Genomic DNA, 16,196 nt, shown 5'->3' on the forward strand with positions numbered 1-16,196 from the left:
CAATGTTCATTGCAGCCCTATTTACAACAGCCAGGTCATGGACGCAACCTAAAAGCAACCTAAATACCCATCGACAGACAGATGGATAAAGAAGATGTGGTACATATATAGAATGGAATATTACTCAGCCATAAAAAGGAACGAAATTGGGTCATGTGTAGAGGCGTGGATGCATCTAGAGACTGTCAAGCAAAATGAAGTAAGTCAGAAAGAGAAAAACAAATATCGTATATTAATGCATATATGTGGAACCCAGAAAATGGTACAGATGAACCAGCTTGCAGAGCAGAAATTGAGACACAGATGTAGAGAACAAACGTATGGACACCAAGGGGGAAAAGCGGCGGGGGGTGGGGGTGGTGGTGTGATGAATTGGTCGATTGGGATTGACATGAATATACTGATCTGTATAATATGGATAACTAATAAGAAAAATAAATAAATAAAAAATAAACATACACAGGTTATTTGTAAGTAAAACAAAAAACAAAAAAACCCCAATTATTGGGTCTCTTTGAACTACAGAATTCAATGGACACCTCTTGCAGGAAAAAAAAAAAAGAAAACAGAAGGAAACCGGCGCCAGAATGAATAAGTTAGAGAGTAATCATATCTGAAAAAGGTATGTGATAAAATGCCAAAGCAATCTTGCCAGGGTTTGTTTGCTTTCACCTATAATCCCAGGAAACTTTAAAAAGCTAAATTTGGAGTACCTGTAGAACAGGATGAAAATGTAGTGACCAAGAGGGGGAAAACATTTTTTAGCTTTTTTCTTATGACGTCAACACAATACTGCTTTTCCTCAATAGTTATATTGACTTCACTGGCATACACAGTGTAAAAACAAGACCACAGGCCCAAAAGGGAGTCCCTTATGCTAAACTCCACATTGCCAAACCCGACTTCATTATGGTTTCTGCCCTCCCAGAAATGGAATCTTAAACCGTCAATCAGGAATCACCTGATCAGCACCGGTGAGGGGATCTGCCTGGTGGACACAGCCAACGCGCTTTTTTGCCTGCTTTAACTTCCTTGTCCCTGCTCCCTTCTGCCCATAAAAGCTTCTCATTTTGTACAGCTCCTCAGGGCTCCTTCCTGTCTGCTAGATGGGATGCTGCCGCATTCAAATCAATGTTTGCTCAAATAAATTCAAAAAATTGTTAATAGGCCTCCATTTATCTTTTAGCAACAGACACCGGGATAATGTGATATAAGAAGAAATATGTATTTGGTCTTCTCCTCAGCACAGAGCTCATAAAACCTGTGGAATTTCCTGACTGATGGGCGATAGGAGAGTCTTGTTATTCATAACATGCGCCCTTTGACCACACCTGAGTTTATGCTAATGAGGTGACTCCTGGAGGATGGGGGCTGGTTGCCAGAGGCACCAACCATGGGATTTGAGGGTTGGAACTTCCAGGCCCACTCCCCAGAAGACTGAGTTAATCACCAGTGGTTGATGAGTTCATCAATCATGCCTACATAGTGGAGCCTCCATAAAAACCCTAGATGAAGGAGTCTGGGGGAGCTTCTGGGCTGTGGACGCACCCCTGTGCCTGCTGGGAGGGTGGCACATCCCAACGTCACGGGGACATAAGTCCCTGCGCTTGGACATTTCCAGCCCTCACCCTACATACCCCTTCATGTGGCTGTTCATTTGTATCCTTTATGACATCCTTTATAATAAACTAGTTAAACAGTAGAAAATTCTCCTGAGTATTCTGAGCTCTCCTAGCAAATTACTGAAATGAGGAGGGGGTCGTAGGAACCCCTGGTTTGTAGCCAAGTCAGGCAGAAGTGTGGGTAACTTGGGAACCCACTACTTGTGACCAGTGTCTGAGATGGGGGCAGTCTTGTGGGACTGAGCCCTTAACCTGTGATGTCTGTGCTAACTCTGGGTAGTTAGGGTCGGAACTGTTTAATACGAGGAAGAAACACCCCGATATTTCATGTCAGAAGCGTTGGGAGTAGAGAGACAGTTCTCCAGGTACCTAGGTTTCCAGATACCTAGTCTACTTTTATGGTTTGAACAGACAGGTTCCAGACAGAAGAACATCCTTCACTGAAGGTCTCTGCAGCCTGGTTACCTACTTTTATCTGCAACGTGTTTTGTGCTCCACAACTTTCATGTTTTTTTCTTCCCCTATACTTTCAAACCAATAGTTAAGCCAGAATATTAATCAACTTGTGTAGAGGAAAATACATTTACCAATAGGCAATAAGATGGCTTTGATATAGAAACCTCATAAAAATGTATTTATCAGACTAAAGAATAATAATCTGGTATAAAATCTCAATGATCCACACTGCCTTTGAATAATGACTAATTCAGTGAATTCCCTATATGCTTCATAGGCAACCTTCTGCCAGGTGAGTAAACTACTTGCTAGGTACTTATAATTCTTGAGAAAAGTGATCGTTTTGAGCCAGCTGGTTCCATCAGTTCATGCAACTGTTTTTCATACACCCTACTGGCCCCTAAGGGTTTCTGCACCACCCAAAGCAATTCTCACACAGTTGTTAAACATTCTCATGATTTCACCAAATTCATTCAGAAAATATCTCCCATTCCCATGCCAGAGAGATGAAAGATTATATTACACTATACAGTTACATCTTACAGTATATCCTTTCATACCAAACAAATGTATTTTTCATTTTTAAAACAAAAGCATTCGATTTTGTTTCTGTGTTATTCATATTTTGGCATTTACATAAAAGAAGTCAAGTGACAGTGACCCCTGAGGACATCTGTGTCGTATTTGCAGTGATTATGAACTGTGTCACTGACACTTTACTCTGCATGTCATTCGGTGAGACAAGGCAGCAGCTCCCCTGTGTTGTTCCCTGGGCTTGGCATCTCTGATGGCAGATAAACCCGAGAATCTGCTGACGCAGCAGCCTGAGAAAAACCCCACTCACCTCACGTCCACCTCACCTCCAACGTGCATGAGAAAAGAGCCATCGGGTTGCTTCAGCGAGTACAAATACTGGAGAAGCTTTTCTCTGAGAAACGAACAGGAGAGAGGCAGGAGATGGTGATGGTCAGTGCACTGTCAGCAGGCGGGAGCCCAGCTGGGTGTCCAGTCCTGCTGGCTTTGACTGTACCTGTTAATGACATCATAGGCCTCTTCGCTGCCAATGATGCACAGCGCGTTGACTGCTGCGTACGTGGGCGCAAGGTGTGGGTACTGGCCAGGGCCCCCTCCAAAGCCACCTTCTGGGCTTTGACACAGCTCCAGGAACTGACACACGCTAGGTACACGGCCAAAGGGAAAGACAAGGTCAGACAGCATTAATTTCAAAACACCGAATTCCACCAGTCCATGCCTTTCCAAGCTTCCGCCCTCCTCAAAAGGGAAGAAACCTCCCCTCCCCACCTAGTGAATATATACTGAATACAGTTAACACCTGTGAAGGGCCTAATTCTCTAATGATAGCCTGATTCTCTGCTATCATCAGCTTTGTGTGCCCTCCTTTCTGAGTTTTGTATTTAAGCATTTGCCTAGTCGTGAAGCAAGGAACATAAGGCCGGGCAGAAATACACAGCCTTTTTTAGAACTGGGAGTAAGTCTCATGCTTCTTGACCTAATCTTTCCCATATTTTTCTCTCAATTTGCCACCCTGGATCTATGGAACCAGCCCATTCTCCTTGTCTCTAGGGTAGCTCCCAGGCTTCGGATTTTGCCTAAATCATGGTGATACTCAATTGCTGGCCTAGAGCCATCACCTAGGCCTACCAGGAGAATTTAAAGCGGTGCCTTCTCACCCCCATTGCCGTGTAAGCCCCAGTGGGCTACTGATTTTTACTCCGTTCACCGACAAGAAACAAGCTTCCAATGGAGTCTGCCTCCATGGTTAGGAGAATAAGAAAGAGGTGGGCTTCTGCTTGCTCCGCTCACTGTGGCAAACTTAAGCACTGCTGACTCCTATTACAGGAATGCATCCCAGGCTGTAGGCTTCTGGAGAGTTTCTCAGAGGCTCCAGCTCCTTCACTGAGGGAAGCTGTTTATTGAGGGTTGGCCTCCAAGCCTTTGCTTCCAAGCATGGCATCAGTCTGCCCAGAAGTTATCTTCTTGCTTTAAGTGAAACCAAGAGAACCCCTCTTTGTCTAAGGTCCTCTAAAGTTCATCAGAAAGGCGTGCCCCCGGAGGGTGCCCCCTGGTTCTCAAGCTGTTTCCACACAACGTAGCAGGATCACAGCTTCCTACTAGGACAAGTCCTCAGTTAAGAGAACCAGCTGCAAATCTGTGTCCTTCTAGTGCTCAGACAGCCTTCTTTTCCTGGACTCTTTTGTCTCATTTTTTCTTGTCTACTGCTGCCAGAGAGATGGCACAGAGTCTACTTAATCTCCACTAAGACACAAGCTGATTGCGCCTCTCCCACCTCATATTTGATGACTTTTGATTTCAGACCTGCCATTATCTGGGCAGGGACAGCCACAGAAAATGCTGCTGACTTCCTAGTAAAGCCCTGAAATCATCACAGGTTAAAAGCAATCCACACTCACTTCACGTTCCACCCACAATTTTACTGTAGGAAACACAAGGATTGAAACCGAAGTTGATAATCAGAGAAGGAAGACAGTTCTGTGACATGTTTTTTTTTTAATTTATTTTATTTATTTATTTGGCTGTGTTGGGTCTTCGTTTCTGTGCGAGGGCTTTCTCTAGTTGCGGAGAGCGGGGGCCACTCTTCATCGCGCTGCGTGGGCCTCTCACTGTCACAGCCTCTCCTGTTGCGGAGCACAGGCTCCAGACGCGCAGGCTCAGTAGTTGTGGCTCACGGGCCCAGTCGCTCCGCGAGCATGTGGGATCTTCCCAGACCAGGGCTCGAACCCGTGTCCTCTGCATTGGCAGGCAGATTCTCAACCACTGCGCCACCAGGGAAGCCCCTGTGACATGTTTTTAATAGCAATTAATTTTTGCAGAGAAAAATGAGTTTTTTACTAACATGTTTCCCAAACCCTCATCAATTCTTATCCTATTTCCCAGAAACAAAGAGCTAATAAACTCCTGGTCTAACAAAAGTTGGCTGCATTAGCGTACAAAAAGCTTTCTGATCACAAAAAATAACATTTTTTGGCTGACATAAAACTTAACAGCACATTTTTAAAAAGAAAAAGGAAAAGAGTCATCTAGTTATCCATTCCCTTCCCCAGCTCCCATGACAGAATTACGGCAAATGCAATACTCCTGACCCTGTAGCCTAAAGTCTGGAATGGGCCGGGATCTGAATGTACCAGAGACACCATTAAATCACCCCTCCACACCAACTGCCCCCAGCTGACAGGCTGCATCTGACTGACTGAGGGCTATGTGGGGAACAGGGGTTGGGCTCTTCTTGAGTCTGAGACACTTCCGTACTATAGAACATTCTGATCCAGAGTCTTTCCAATTTGTACCTTAAGGAACTGGCAAACGGACAGTGAAGCTACCAGCTGTCGTGAGCAGAACTCCTAGCAATTCTGAAAAGCAAAATCTGAATGATACTTCTAACAATCCAAAGGGGAAGAAAAACTTGTCTTAGAGACCAGAAATTTGCCAACTAATTTTAAAAATCACATGCGGGAAACACTGAGCAAACACCAAGAGTGGCACACTTTGTGAAAAACAAGTATTCATAAATCACTCATTTAGTCATATGACTGAAAGATCTAGTAGATCAATTTTCTTTCAAGTCAGCAAGGCATTTCATCCTCGCTTACATGACGATTTCCAACAAAGTGGGAAACTATCTTCCAGATCAGGGATTTAAAAACCCCAAATGTGTAGATGAGAATCACTGGAGGGCTAATAAAGAACACAGACCCAGACTTGCTGAAGCAGGAAAGAGCTGGGCCTCTGTATTTTTACCAAATTCCCAGGTGATGTGGATACACACGAAGTTTGAATACCACAAGTCTTTGCTGTATAATTAGAATCACTTTGGGGATGTTTAAAAAAAAAACAAAACAAAACCCAAGCCTAGGCCGCACCTAATACCAATTAAATCAGAGTCGCTGAGGGTGGGCCCAAGTGGCAATAGTTTTAAAAATTCCCCATGTGACTCCAATGTACAGCCAAGTATCAGTGCTTCTCAAACTCGAGTGTGCGTGGAAGTCACCTGAGTATCTTGTCAAACTGCAGATCTAATTCAGTAGAACTAAAGGGACCCGAGATTCTGCATTTCTAGCAAGCTCCCAGGTGATGGCAATGCTGCTGGTCTGGGGACCACATTTTGGGTAGCAATGTGATATATCTGCACTGTCCAATAGGTAGCCACTAGCCACATGAGGTTTTTTAAATTTCAATTTAAATTAATTAAATTTAAAATTAAGCTCCTCAGTCACACAAGCCACATTGCAACTGCTCAATAGCTACATGTGGCTAGTGGCTGCGATAAATTATAGAACATTTCCATTACCTTGTTGAGTTCTATTGGACACCACTGCTTTATCATTCAACTATTAAAAAGTGTGTAAAACCTGTAAGAGGATTAAGTTCAAAGCAAGATTATCGATGATTTACTTGGACTTTTAGGGGATGGTTGAGGACTGCCTTAAAGTGGTTGATTCTGGACATCACTGTCACCAGTGTGGATGGAGGACTCAAAAGCATGCATGGTATATAAGCAAATAATACATAACGAGCAGGGAAACCCTCCAAGGAGAGAAAGCCCAGAATAATATAAAACAAATCAGAAGCCAATAAGAATAAAACAAATGAAACAGGTGTAAGTAGCAAGTAATATACTTAGAGATGGCAGGAGTAGGGGGATGAATAAAGCATATAAATATGAGAAATAACTAGGAACACAGCAGAAAAAGGACCAGAGGTTAGGGTCCAGGACTTGTAAACAATAAAGAAAATGCTTTTTCAAAGCATCATTAACATAGTATTGGTCAAAACTATATCTGGCTCAAGCCTCCATTTTCCAACTCAAAGGAATTTCAGAATAGAGTTGTAAAAATGGCTAAGTATACAAGTGATTAAAAGGCTTACCATTAGAGAAAACCACAGTGGGGAAGCTACTCAGCAAAATACCTCAAGTATACAAAGGGTAATTATGCAAACTTTCTAGTAAAGAAACAAAAATTGAAGCTAATCTGCAGCAAGAAGAATTTAGGTTAGATTTAAGAAAAACTTCAGCACCAGACAGGTTACCACAGATAGACTTAAGGCCTAGAATAAGTTAGAAAGATGATAGCTTTGGAAATAGGCACAGTCATCCTTGAGCAGATGACTCAGGAGCATATGCGAAGGCAGGATGGATGACCTGACATCAGGCTAAGACATCTATGCTAAGTCTTCCGATTTTCATACTGTAAGACAGCTTCAGCTGATACAAGGGAAAGGAAAACTCCTTCCCTGGCAGAGGAGAGCAATGAACAGGGGAAAGACAGGCAGGCTCTCCTGTTGATTCCAGGAGGCCAGTGTCGCCCTGGGGAGGACGACAGGTTATCTGATTTCATCAAGAGCTGGCGATGCCTGGTGTGTTGCTGTTTTGGAAGTGTGGTCAAGTCTAAAGTTGGTTATTTTAGAGCAGGGTTTCTCCACCGTGGCACTATTGACATTCTGGACTGGATAATTCTTGGTTGTGGGGACTGTCCTGTGGAGGATATTTAGCAGCTTCCCCAACCTCCACCTTCTAGATGCCAGCAACACCTGGCCAAAAAACGCCCAGAAGACAAATGACCACGTAAGGTATCTTCACTGAAAGATAAGGAAACAAATTAAATTTAAAAGGAAAGATATTTCAGGAGCTATCCAGGGGACAAGCAACTAATAACCTTTCGAAAGGGAAATAATAAAACACTGACACATGAAAATTTAAATTTAATCTTTAGAAAAACTTTACAAGTGGAAAAGTCCTAAAACAATTTTTAAGTTAAAGATAGTTTTCAGATCCCACAGAAGCTAAAAGACCTAACAGTACAGTAGTTTCCCTGTGGTTTTCATTTTACCCTGTGTGTCTCATTAACGTAGCATTCAATAACAACGCGTGGGATTCTCATTAAAAGATGCTTCCTTTAGTTCTAAAATCATTAACAAAGCAAATGCACTTAGTCTGGTTCCAAAATATTAATTTACTTTAGGTAAACACATGTATAAATTTGTGGATACAATCTCTTAAGAGAGGCACACTAAATTCCTACCTATAAATATATTATTCTTGAAAGGTCTGAAACCAGCAGTAAAAGCCTGGCCTTGCTGGCTTTGGTCGGCAGTCACAGTAGCTGACAAAAGTGGTTTTGTCCACTAGAGGGAACTCAGCTTGTCATATTGTTCCCAGAACAAACAGAAGTACAACAGTGAACAAAATAGGAAAGAGAGAGAAACTTGACTGTGTGTGTGTGTGTGTGAGTGTGTTGCACACTAGGCTGGGGAGGGGGAAGAGAAGACAGCAGAAAAATAATTAAACTCTACAGCTAAACTCAACCTCTAGGTCACCTTAATATTTGTATAAAGAAGAGGGAAACAAAAAAAACCTAATCACATTTTCAAAGAATTTCTTTTCCCTGTGCAAAATAAACAAAAAGGCAATATCCAAAATCAAGTAGTCTTTTTTAAAAAAAAATCCCCATATTTTTATAGAAGTCATTAAGATTTCTGTTTCGAGGACTTCCGGGTAAGATGGCGGAAGAGTAAGACGCGGAGATCACCTTCCTCCCCACAGATACACCAGAAATACAGCTACACGTGGAACAACTCCTACAGAACACCTACTGAACGCTGGCAGAAGACCCCAGACCTCCCAAAAGGCAAGAAACTCCCCACATACCTGGGTAGGGCAAAGCAGAGAGATTCCCGCACAGAGGAGCGGTGCCGAGCGGCACTCACCAGCCCGAGAGGCTTGTCTGCTCCCCCGCCAGGGCGGGCGGCGCTGGAGCTGAGGCTCGGGCTTCGGTCAGAGCGCAGCGAGAGGACTGGGGCTGGCGGCGAGAACTCAGCCTGAAGGGGGCTAATGTGCCACAGCTAGCCGGGAGGGAGTCCGGGAAAACTCTGGAGCTGCCGAAGAGGCAGGAGACTTTTTCTTCCCTCTTGGTTTCCTGGTGCGCGAGGAGAGGGGATTAAGAGCGCCGCGTAAAGGAGCTCCAGAGACGGGCGCGAGTCGCGGCTGAAAGCGCGGAGCCCAGAGACGGGCGTGGGACGCTGGGGCTGCTGCTGCCGCCGCCAAGAAGCCTGTGTGCGAGCGCAGGTCACTGTCCACACCGCCCTTCCGGGAGCCTGTGCAGCCTGCCACTGCCGGGGTCCCGGGATCCAGGGGCGGCTTCCCTGAGAGAACGCACGGCGCGCCTCGGGCTGGTGCAACGTCACGCCGACCTCTGCCGCTGCAGGCTCGCCCCGCACTCCGTGCCCCTCCCTCCCGCCGGGCCTGAGTGAGCCAGAGCCCCCGAAGAGGCTGCTCCTTTAACCCTGTCCTGTCTGAGCGAAGAACAGACGCCCTCCGGCGACCTACACGCAGAGGCGGGGCCAAATCCAAAGCTGAGACCCAGGAGCTGTGAGAACAAAGAAGAGAAAGGGAAACCTCTCCCAGCAGCCTCAGAAGCAGCGGATTAAAGCTCCACAATCAACTTGATGTACCCTGCATCTGTGGAATACATGAATAGACAACAAATCATCCCAAATTGAGGAGCCAGGAGTCAGTGCTGTGCCTCTGAGGTGGGAGAGCCAACTTCAGGACACTGGTCCACAAGAGACCTCCCAGCTCCACATAATATCAAACGGCAAAAATCTTCCAGAGATCTCCATCTCAACACCAGCACCCAGCTTCACTCAACGACCAGCAAGCTACAGTGCTGGTCACCCTATGCCAAGCAACTAGCAAGGCAGGAACACAACCCCACCCATTAGCAGAGAAGCTACCTAAAAACATAATAAGGCCATAGGCACCCCAAAACACACCACCAGACGTGGACCTGCCCACCAGAAAGATAAGATCCAGCCTCATCCACCAGAACACAGGCAGTAGTCCCCTCCACCAAGAAGCCTACACAACCCACTAAACCAACCTTAGCCACTGGGGACAGACACCAAAAACAACGGGAACTACGAACCTGCAGCCTGCAAAAAGGAGACCCCAAACACAGTAACATAAGCAAAATGAGAAGACAGAAAAACACACAGCAGGAGAAGGAGCAAGATAAAAACCCACCAGACCTAACAAATGAAGAGGTAATAGGCAGTCTACCTGAAAAACAATTCAGAATAATGATGGTAAAGATGATCCAAAATCTTGGAAATAGAATAGACAAAATGCAAGAAACAGTTAACAAGGACCTAGAAGAACTAAAGACGAATCAAGCATCGATTAAAAACACAATAAATGAAATAAAAAATACTCTAGATGGAATCAATAGCAGAATAACTGAGGCAGAAGAACGGATAACTGAGGTGGAAGATAAAATAGTGGAAATAACTGCTGCAGAGCAAAGTAAAGAAAAAAGAATGAAAAGAACAGAGGACAGTCTCAGAGACCTCTGGGACAACATTAAACGCACCAACATTCGAATTATAGGGGTTCCAGAAGAAGAAGAGAAAAAGAAAGGGACTGAGAAAATATTTGAAGAGATTATAGTTGAAAACTTCCCTAATATGGGAAAGGAAATAGTTAATCAAGTCCAGGAGGCACAGAGAGTCCCATACAGAATAAATCCAAGGAGAAATACGCCAAGACACATATTAATCAAACTGTCAAAAATTAAACACAAAGAAATCATATTAAAAGCAGCAAGGCAAAAACAACAAATAACACACAAGGGAATCCCCATCAGGATAACAGCTGATCTCTCAGCAGAAACTCTACAAGCCAGAAGGGAGTGGCAGGACATAATTAAAGTGATGAAGGAGAAAAACCTGCAACCAAGATTACTCTACCTAGCAAGGATCTCATTCAGATTTGATGGAGAAATTAAAACGTTTACAGACAAGCAAAAGCTGAGAGAATTCAGCACCACCAAACCAGCTTTACAACAAATGCTAAAGGAACTTCTCTAGGCAAGAAACACAACAGAAGGAAAAGAACTACAATAACGAACCCAAAACAATTAAGAAAATGGGAATAGGAACATACATATCAATAATTACCTTAAATGTAAATGGACTAAATGCTCCCACCAAAAGACACAGACTGGCTGAATGGATACAAAAACAAGACCCATATATATGCTGTCTACAAGAGACCCACTTCAGACCTAGAGACACATACAGACTGAAAGTAAGGGGATGGAAAAAGATATTCCATGCAAATGGAAACCAAAAGAAAGCTGGAGTAGCAATTCTCATATCAGACAAAATAGACTTTAAAATAAAGACTACTAGAAGAGACAAAGAAGGACACTACATAATGATCAAGGGATCGATCCAAGAAGAAGATATAACAATTGTAAATATTTATGCACCAAACATAGGAGCACCCCAATACATAAGGGAAATATTAACAGCCATAAAAGGAGAAATCGACAGTAACACAATCATAGTAGGGGACTTTAACACCCCACTTTCACCAATGGACAGGTCATCCAAAATGAAAATAAATAAGGAAACACAATCTTTAAATGATACATTAAACAAGATGGACTTAATTGATATTTATAGGACATTCCATCCAAAAACAACAGAATACACATTTTTCTCAAGTGCTCATGGAACATTCTCCAGGATAGATCATATCTTGGGTCACAAATCAAGCCGTGGTAAATTTAAGAAAATTGAAATTGTATCAAGTATCTTTTCTGACCACAATGCTATGAGACTAGATATCAATTACAGGAAAAGAGCTGTAAAACATACAAACACATGGAGGCTAAACAATACACTACTTAATAACGAAGTGATCACTGAAGAAATCAAAGAGGAAATTTAAAAATACCTAGAAACAAATGACAATGGAGACACGACGACCCAAAACCTATGGGATGCAGCAAAAGCAGTTCTAAGAGGGAAGTTTATGGCAATACAATCCCACCTTAAGAAACAGGAAACATCTCGAATAAACAACCTAACCTTGCACCTAAAGCAATTAGAGAAAGAAGAACAAAAACATCCCAAAGTTAGCAGAAGGAAAGAAATGATAAAAATCAGATCAGAAATAAATGAAAAAGAAATGAAGGAAGCGATAGCAAAGATCAATAAAACTAAAAGCTGGTTCTTTGAGAAGATAAACAAAATTGATAAACCATTAGCCAGACTCATCAAGAAAAAAAGGGAGAAGACTCAAATCAATAGAATTAGAAATGAAAAAGGAGAAGTAACAACTGACACTGCAGAAATACAAAAGATCATGAGAGATTACTATAAGTAACTCTATGCCAATAAAATGGACAACCTGGAAGAAATGGACAAATTCTTAGAAATGCACAACCTGCCAAGACTGAATCAGGAAGAAATAGAAAATATGAACAGACCAATCACAAGCACTGAAATTGAAACTGTGATAAAAAATCTTCCAACAAACAAAAGCCCAGGACCAGATGGCTTCACAGGCGAATTCTATCAAGCATTTAGAGAAGAGCTAACACCTATCCTTCTGAAACTCTTCCAAAATATAGCAGAGGGAGGAACACTCCCAAACTCATTCTATGAGGCCACCATCACCTTGATACCAAAACCAGACAAGGATGTCACAAAGAAAGAAAACTACAGGCCAATATCACTGATGAACATAGATGCAAAAATCCTCAACAAAATACTAGCAAACAGAATCCAACAGCACATTAAAAGGATCATACACCATGATCAAGTGGGGTTTATCCCAGGAATGCAAGGATTCTTCAATATACGCAAATCAATCAACGTGATACACCATATTAACAAACTGAAGGAGAAAAACCATATGATCATCTCAATAGATGCAGAGAAAGCTTTTGACAAAATTCAACACCCATTTATGATAAAAACCCTGCAGAAAGTAGGCATAGAGGGAACTTTCCTCAACATAATAAAGGCCATATATGACAAACCCACAGCCAGCATCGTCCTCAATGGTGAAAAACTGAAACCATTTCCACTAAGATCAGGAACAAGACAAGGTTGCCCACTCTCACCACTCTTATTCAACATAGTTTTGGAAGTTTTAGCCACAGCAATCAGAGAAGAAAAGGAAATAAAAGGAATCCAAATGGGAAAAGAAGAAGTAAAGCTGTCACTGTTTGCAGATGACATGATACTATACATAGAGAATCCTAAAGATGCTACCAGAAAACTACTAGAGCTAATCAATGAATTTGGTAAAGTTGCAGGATACAAAATTAATGCACAGAAATCTCTGGCATTCCTATATACTAATGATGAAAAATCTGAAAGTGAAATCAAGGAAACACTCCCATTTACCATTGCAACAAAAAGAATAAAATATCTAGGAATAAACCTACCTAAGGAGACAAAAGACCTGTATGCAGAAAATTATAAGACACTGATGAAAGAAATTAAAGATGATACAAATAGATGGAGAGATGTACCATGTTCTTGGATTGGAAGAATCAACATTGTGAAAATGACTCTACTACCCAAAGCAATCTACAGATTCAATGCAATCCCTATCAAACTACCAATGGCATTTTTCACAGAACTAGAACAAAAAATTTCACAATTTGTATGGAAACACAAAAGACCCCGAATAGCCAAAGCAATCTTGAGAACGAAAAATGGAGCTGGAGGAATCAGGCTCCCTGACTTCAGACTATACTACAAAGCTACAGTAATCAAGACAGTATGGTACTGGCACAAAAACAGAAATATAGATCAATGGAACAGGATAGAAAGCCCAGAGATAAACCCACGGACATATGGTCACCTTATCTTTGATAAAGGAGGCAGGAATGTACAGTGGAGAAAGGACAGTCTCTTCAATAAGTGGTGCTGGGAAAACTGGACAGGGACATGTAAAAGTATGAGATTAGATCACTCCCTAACACCATACACAAAAATAAGCTCAAAATGGATCAAAGACCTAAATGTAAGGCCAGACACTATCAAACTCCTAGAGGAAAACATAGGCAGAACACTCTATGACATAAATCACAGCAAGATCTTTTTTGACCCACCTCCTAGAGAAATGGAAATAAAGACAAAAATAAACACATGGGACCTAATGAAACTTCAAAGCTTTTGCACAGCAAAGGAAACCATAAACAAGACCAAAAGACAACCCTCAGAATGGGAGAAAATATTTGCAAATGAAGCAACTGACAAAGGATTAATCTCCAAAATTTATAAGCAGCTCATGCAGCTCAATAGCAAAAAAACAAACAACCCAATCCAAAAATGGGCAGAAGACCTAAATAGACATTTCTCCACAGAAGATATACAGACTGCCAACAAACACATGAAAGGATGCTCAACATCTTTAATCATTAGAGAAATGCAAATCAAAACTACAATGAGATATCATCTCACACCAGTCAGAATGGCCATCATCAAAAAATCTAGAAACAATAAATGCTGGAGAGGGTGTGGAAAAAAGGGAACACTCTTGCACTGCTGGTGGGAATGTGAATTGGTACAGCCACTATGGAGAACGGTATGGAGGTTCCTTAAAAAACTACAAATAGAACTACCATATGACCCAGCAATCCCACTACTGGGCATATACCCTGAGAAAACCATAATTCAAAAAGAGTCATGTACCAAAATGTTCATAGCAGCCCTATTTACAATAGCCCGGAGATGGAAACAACCTAAGTGTCCATCATCGGATGAATGGGTAAAGAAGATGTGGCACATATATACAATGGAATATTACTCAGCCATAAAAAGAAATGAAATTGAGCTATTTGTAATGAGGTGGATGGACCTAGAGTCTGTCATACAGAGTGAAGTAAGTCAGAAAGAGAAAGACAAATACTGTATGCTGACACATATATATGGAATTTAAGAAAAAAAAAATGTCATGAAGAACATAGGGGTAAGACAGGAATACAGACACAGACCTACTAGAGCATGGACTTGAGGATATGGGGAGGGGGAAGGGTAAGCTGTGACAAAGTGAAAGAGCGGCATGGACATACATACACTACCAAACGTAAGGTAGATAGCTAGTGGGAAGCAGCCGCATAGCACAGGGAGATCAGCTCGGTTCTTTGTGACCGCCTGGAGGGGTGGGATAGGGAGGGTGGGAGGGAGACGCAAAAGGGAGGGGATATGGGAACATATGTATATGTATAACTGATTAAATTTGTAAAATAAAAAATAAATAAATAAATAAATAAAATTAAAAAAAAAACAAACATTTCTGTTTCTTACTAAAAATAGTTTATTCCCTTATAAGCCAGAGCTACTAGGCTCTGTTCATTACAAATATTATCTGCACCTAGAATTAACTGCCTGCTAGGCACAGAACAAAGTACATTATTGGGAAGTCTAAGTAATTCTTTAAAAGTCTGTTAAATCAATGCTCAGAAGAACCATAGGTAAAGCTTTTAAGTTGGCTGTGAAATAGAAAATTTTGCTCATTAACTATCAAGTGGTTCTTGCAATCAGGACAAATCAGCTTTTTAGTTTTAAAACATTCTTTTAATTACAAAACAATAGTTTCATTGTAGAAATTTTAGAAAATGCAAATCAGCTTAAAAAAGAAAAGAAAAAAATCACCTTCAACCCCACCATCTGCACAAATAACTACTACCATGTGTGTATCTATCCTTGTTTTTTTCTATGCATAGAACCACCTTTATTTTTAATCTATAAAAAATGAATCTTTACCTTTTTTCATTTAAATATCTTTCTATATAAATACATACATTTTTATATACAAATATACACATTTATAAAGAAAAATTAAAAAAATATATATATATACACATTTATATATTTTTTTTAATTGAGGTATATATAATTGACATGTAACATTATATTAGGTTCAGATGATCTGACAACATTAGGATTTGATATTTGCATATACTGGGAAGTGATCACCACAATATGTCTATTCAACACCTGTTAACTTTTACATTTTTACGTGGCTGCATAGTATTTCATTGTATGTATCATGACATAGGTACTTTACCTAAACTTTACACCTATAGCATCCCCGACTGTTGATATTTAGGTTGTCTCCAATCGTTCAGTGTGAAAAGCCCTCGAAGGGGGTCCTCTCTTCCTATCTGATGTTGCCACAAAAGCTGCTCTGACACTTATTCCCTCAGAAAAGCCTTACATATATGACGCCAAGTATACAACCTGGACAAAACTCAAAATCGATGCTGACCCGAGTTT

The 16,196-nt window shown here is 41.5% G+C and overlaps 1 protein-coding gene across 2 annotated transcripts in view; it reads right to left on the bottom strand.

Annotated features, from left to right (window-relative positions):
• FNTB (farnesyltransferase, CAAX box, beta) overlaps window positions 1-16,196 on the bottom strand; it is an 87,134-nt gene that overhangs the window by 31,979 nt on the left and 38,959 nt on the right. For both annotated transcript variants that reach the window (XM_060095996.1, XM_060095997.1), the window contains exons 5-6: window positions 3,109-3,255; window positions 2,923-3,006 (exon numbers count right to left, since the gene is read on the bottom strand). In XM_060095996.1, the coding sequence (XP_059951979.1) occupies window positions 2,923-3,006; window positions 3,109-3,255 (231 nt within the window). The remainder of the gene's footprint in view (window positions 1-2,922; window positions 3,007-3,108; window positions 3,256-16,196) is intronic.

The sequence above is a fragment of the Mesoplodon densirostris genome, chromosome 4 (genome assembly GCF_025265405.1).
Source record: "Mesoplodon densirostris isolate mMesDen1 chromosome 4, mMesDen1 primary haplotype, whole genome shotgun sequence".
NCBI classification, from domain to species: domain Eukaryota; kingdom Metazoa; phylum Chordata; class Mammalia; order Artiodactyla; family Ziphiidae; genus Mesoplodon; species Mesoplodon densirostris.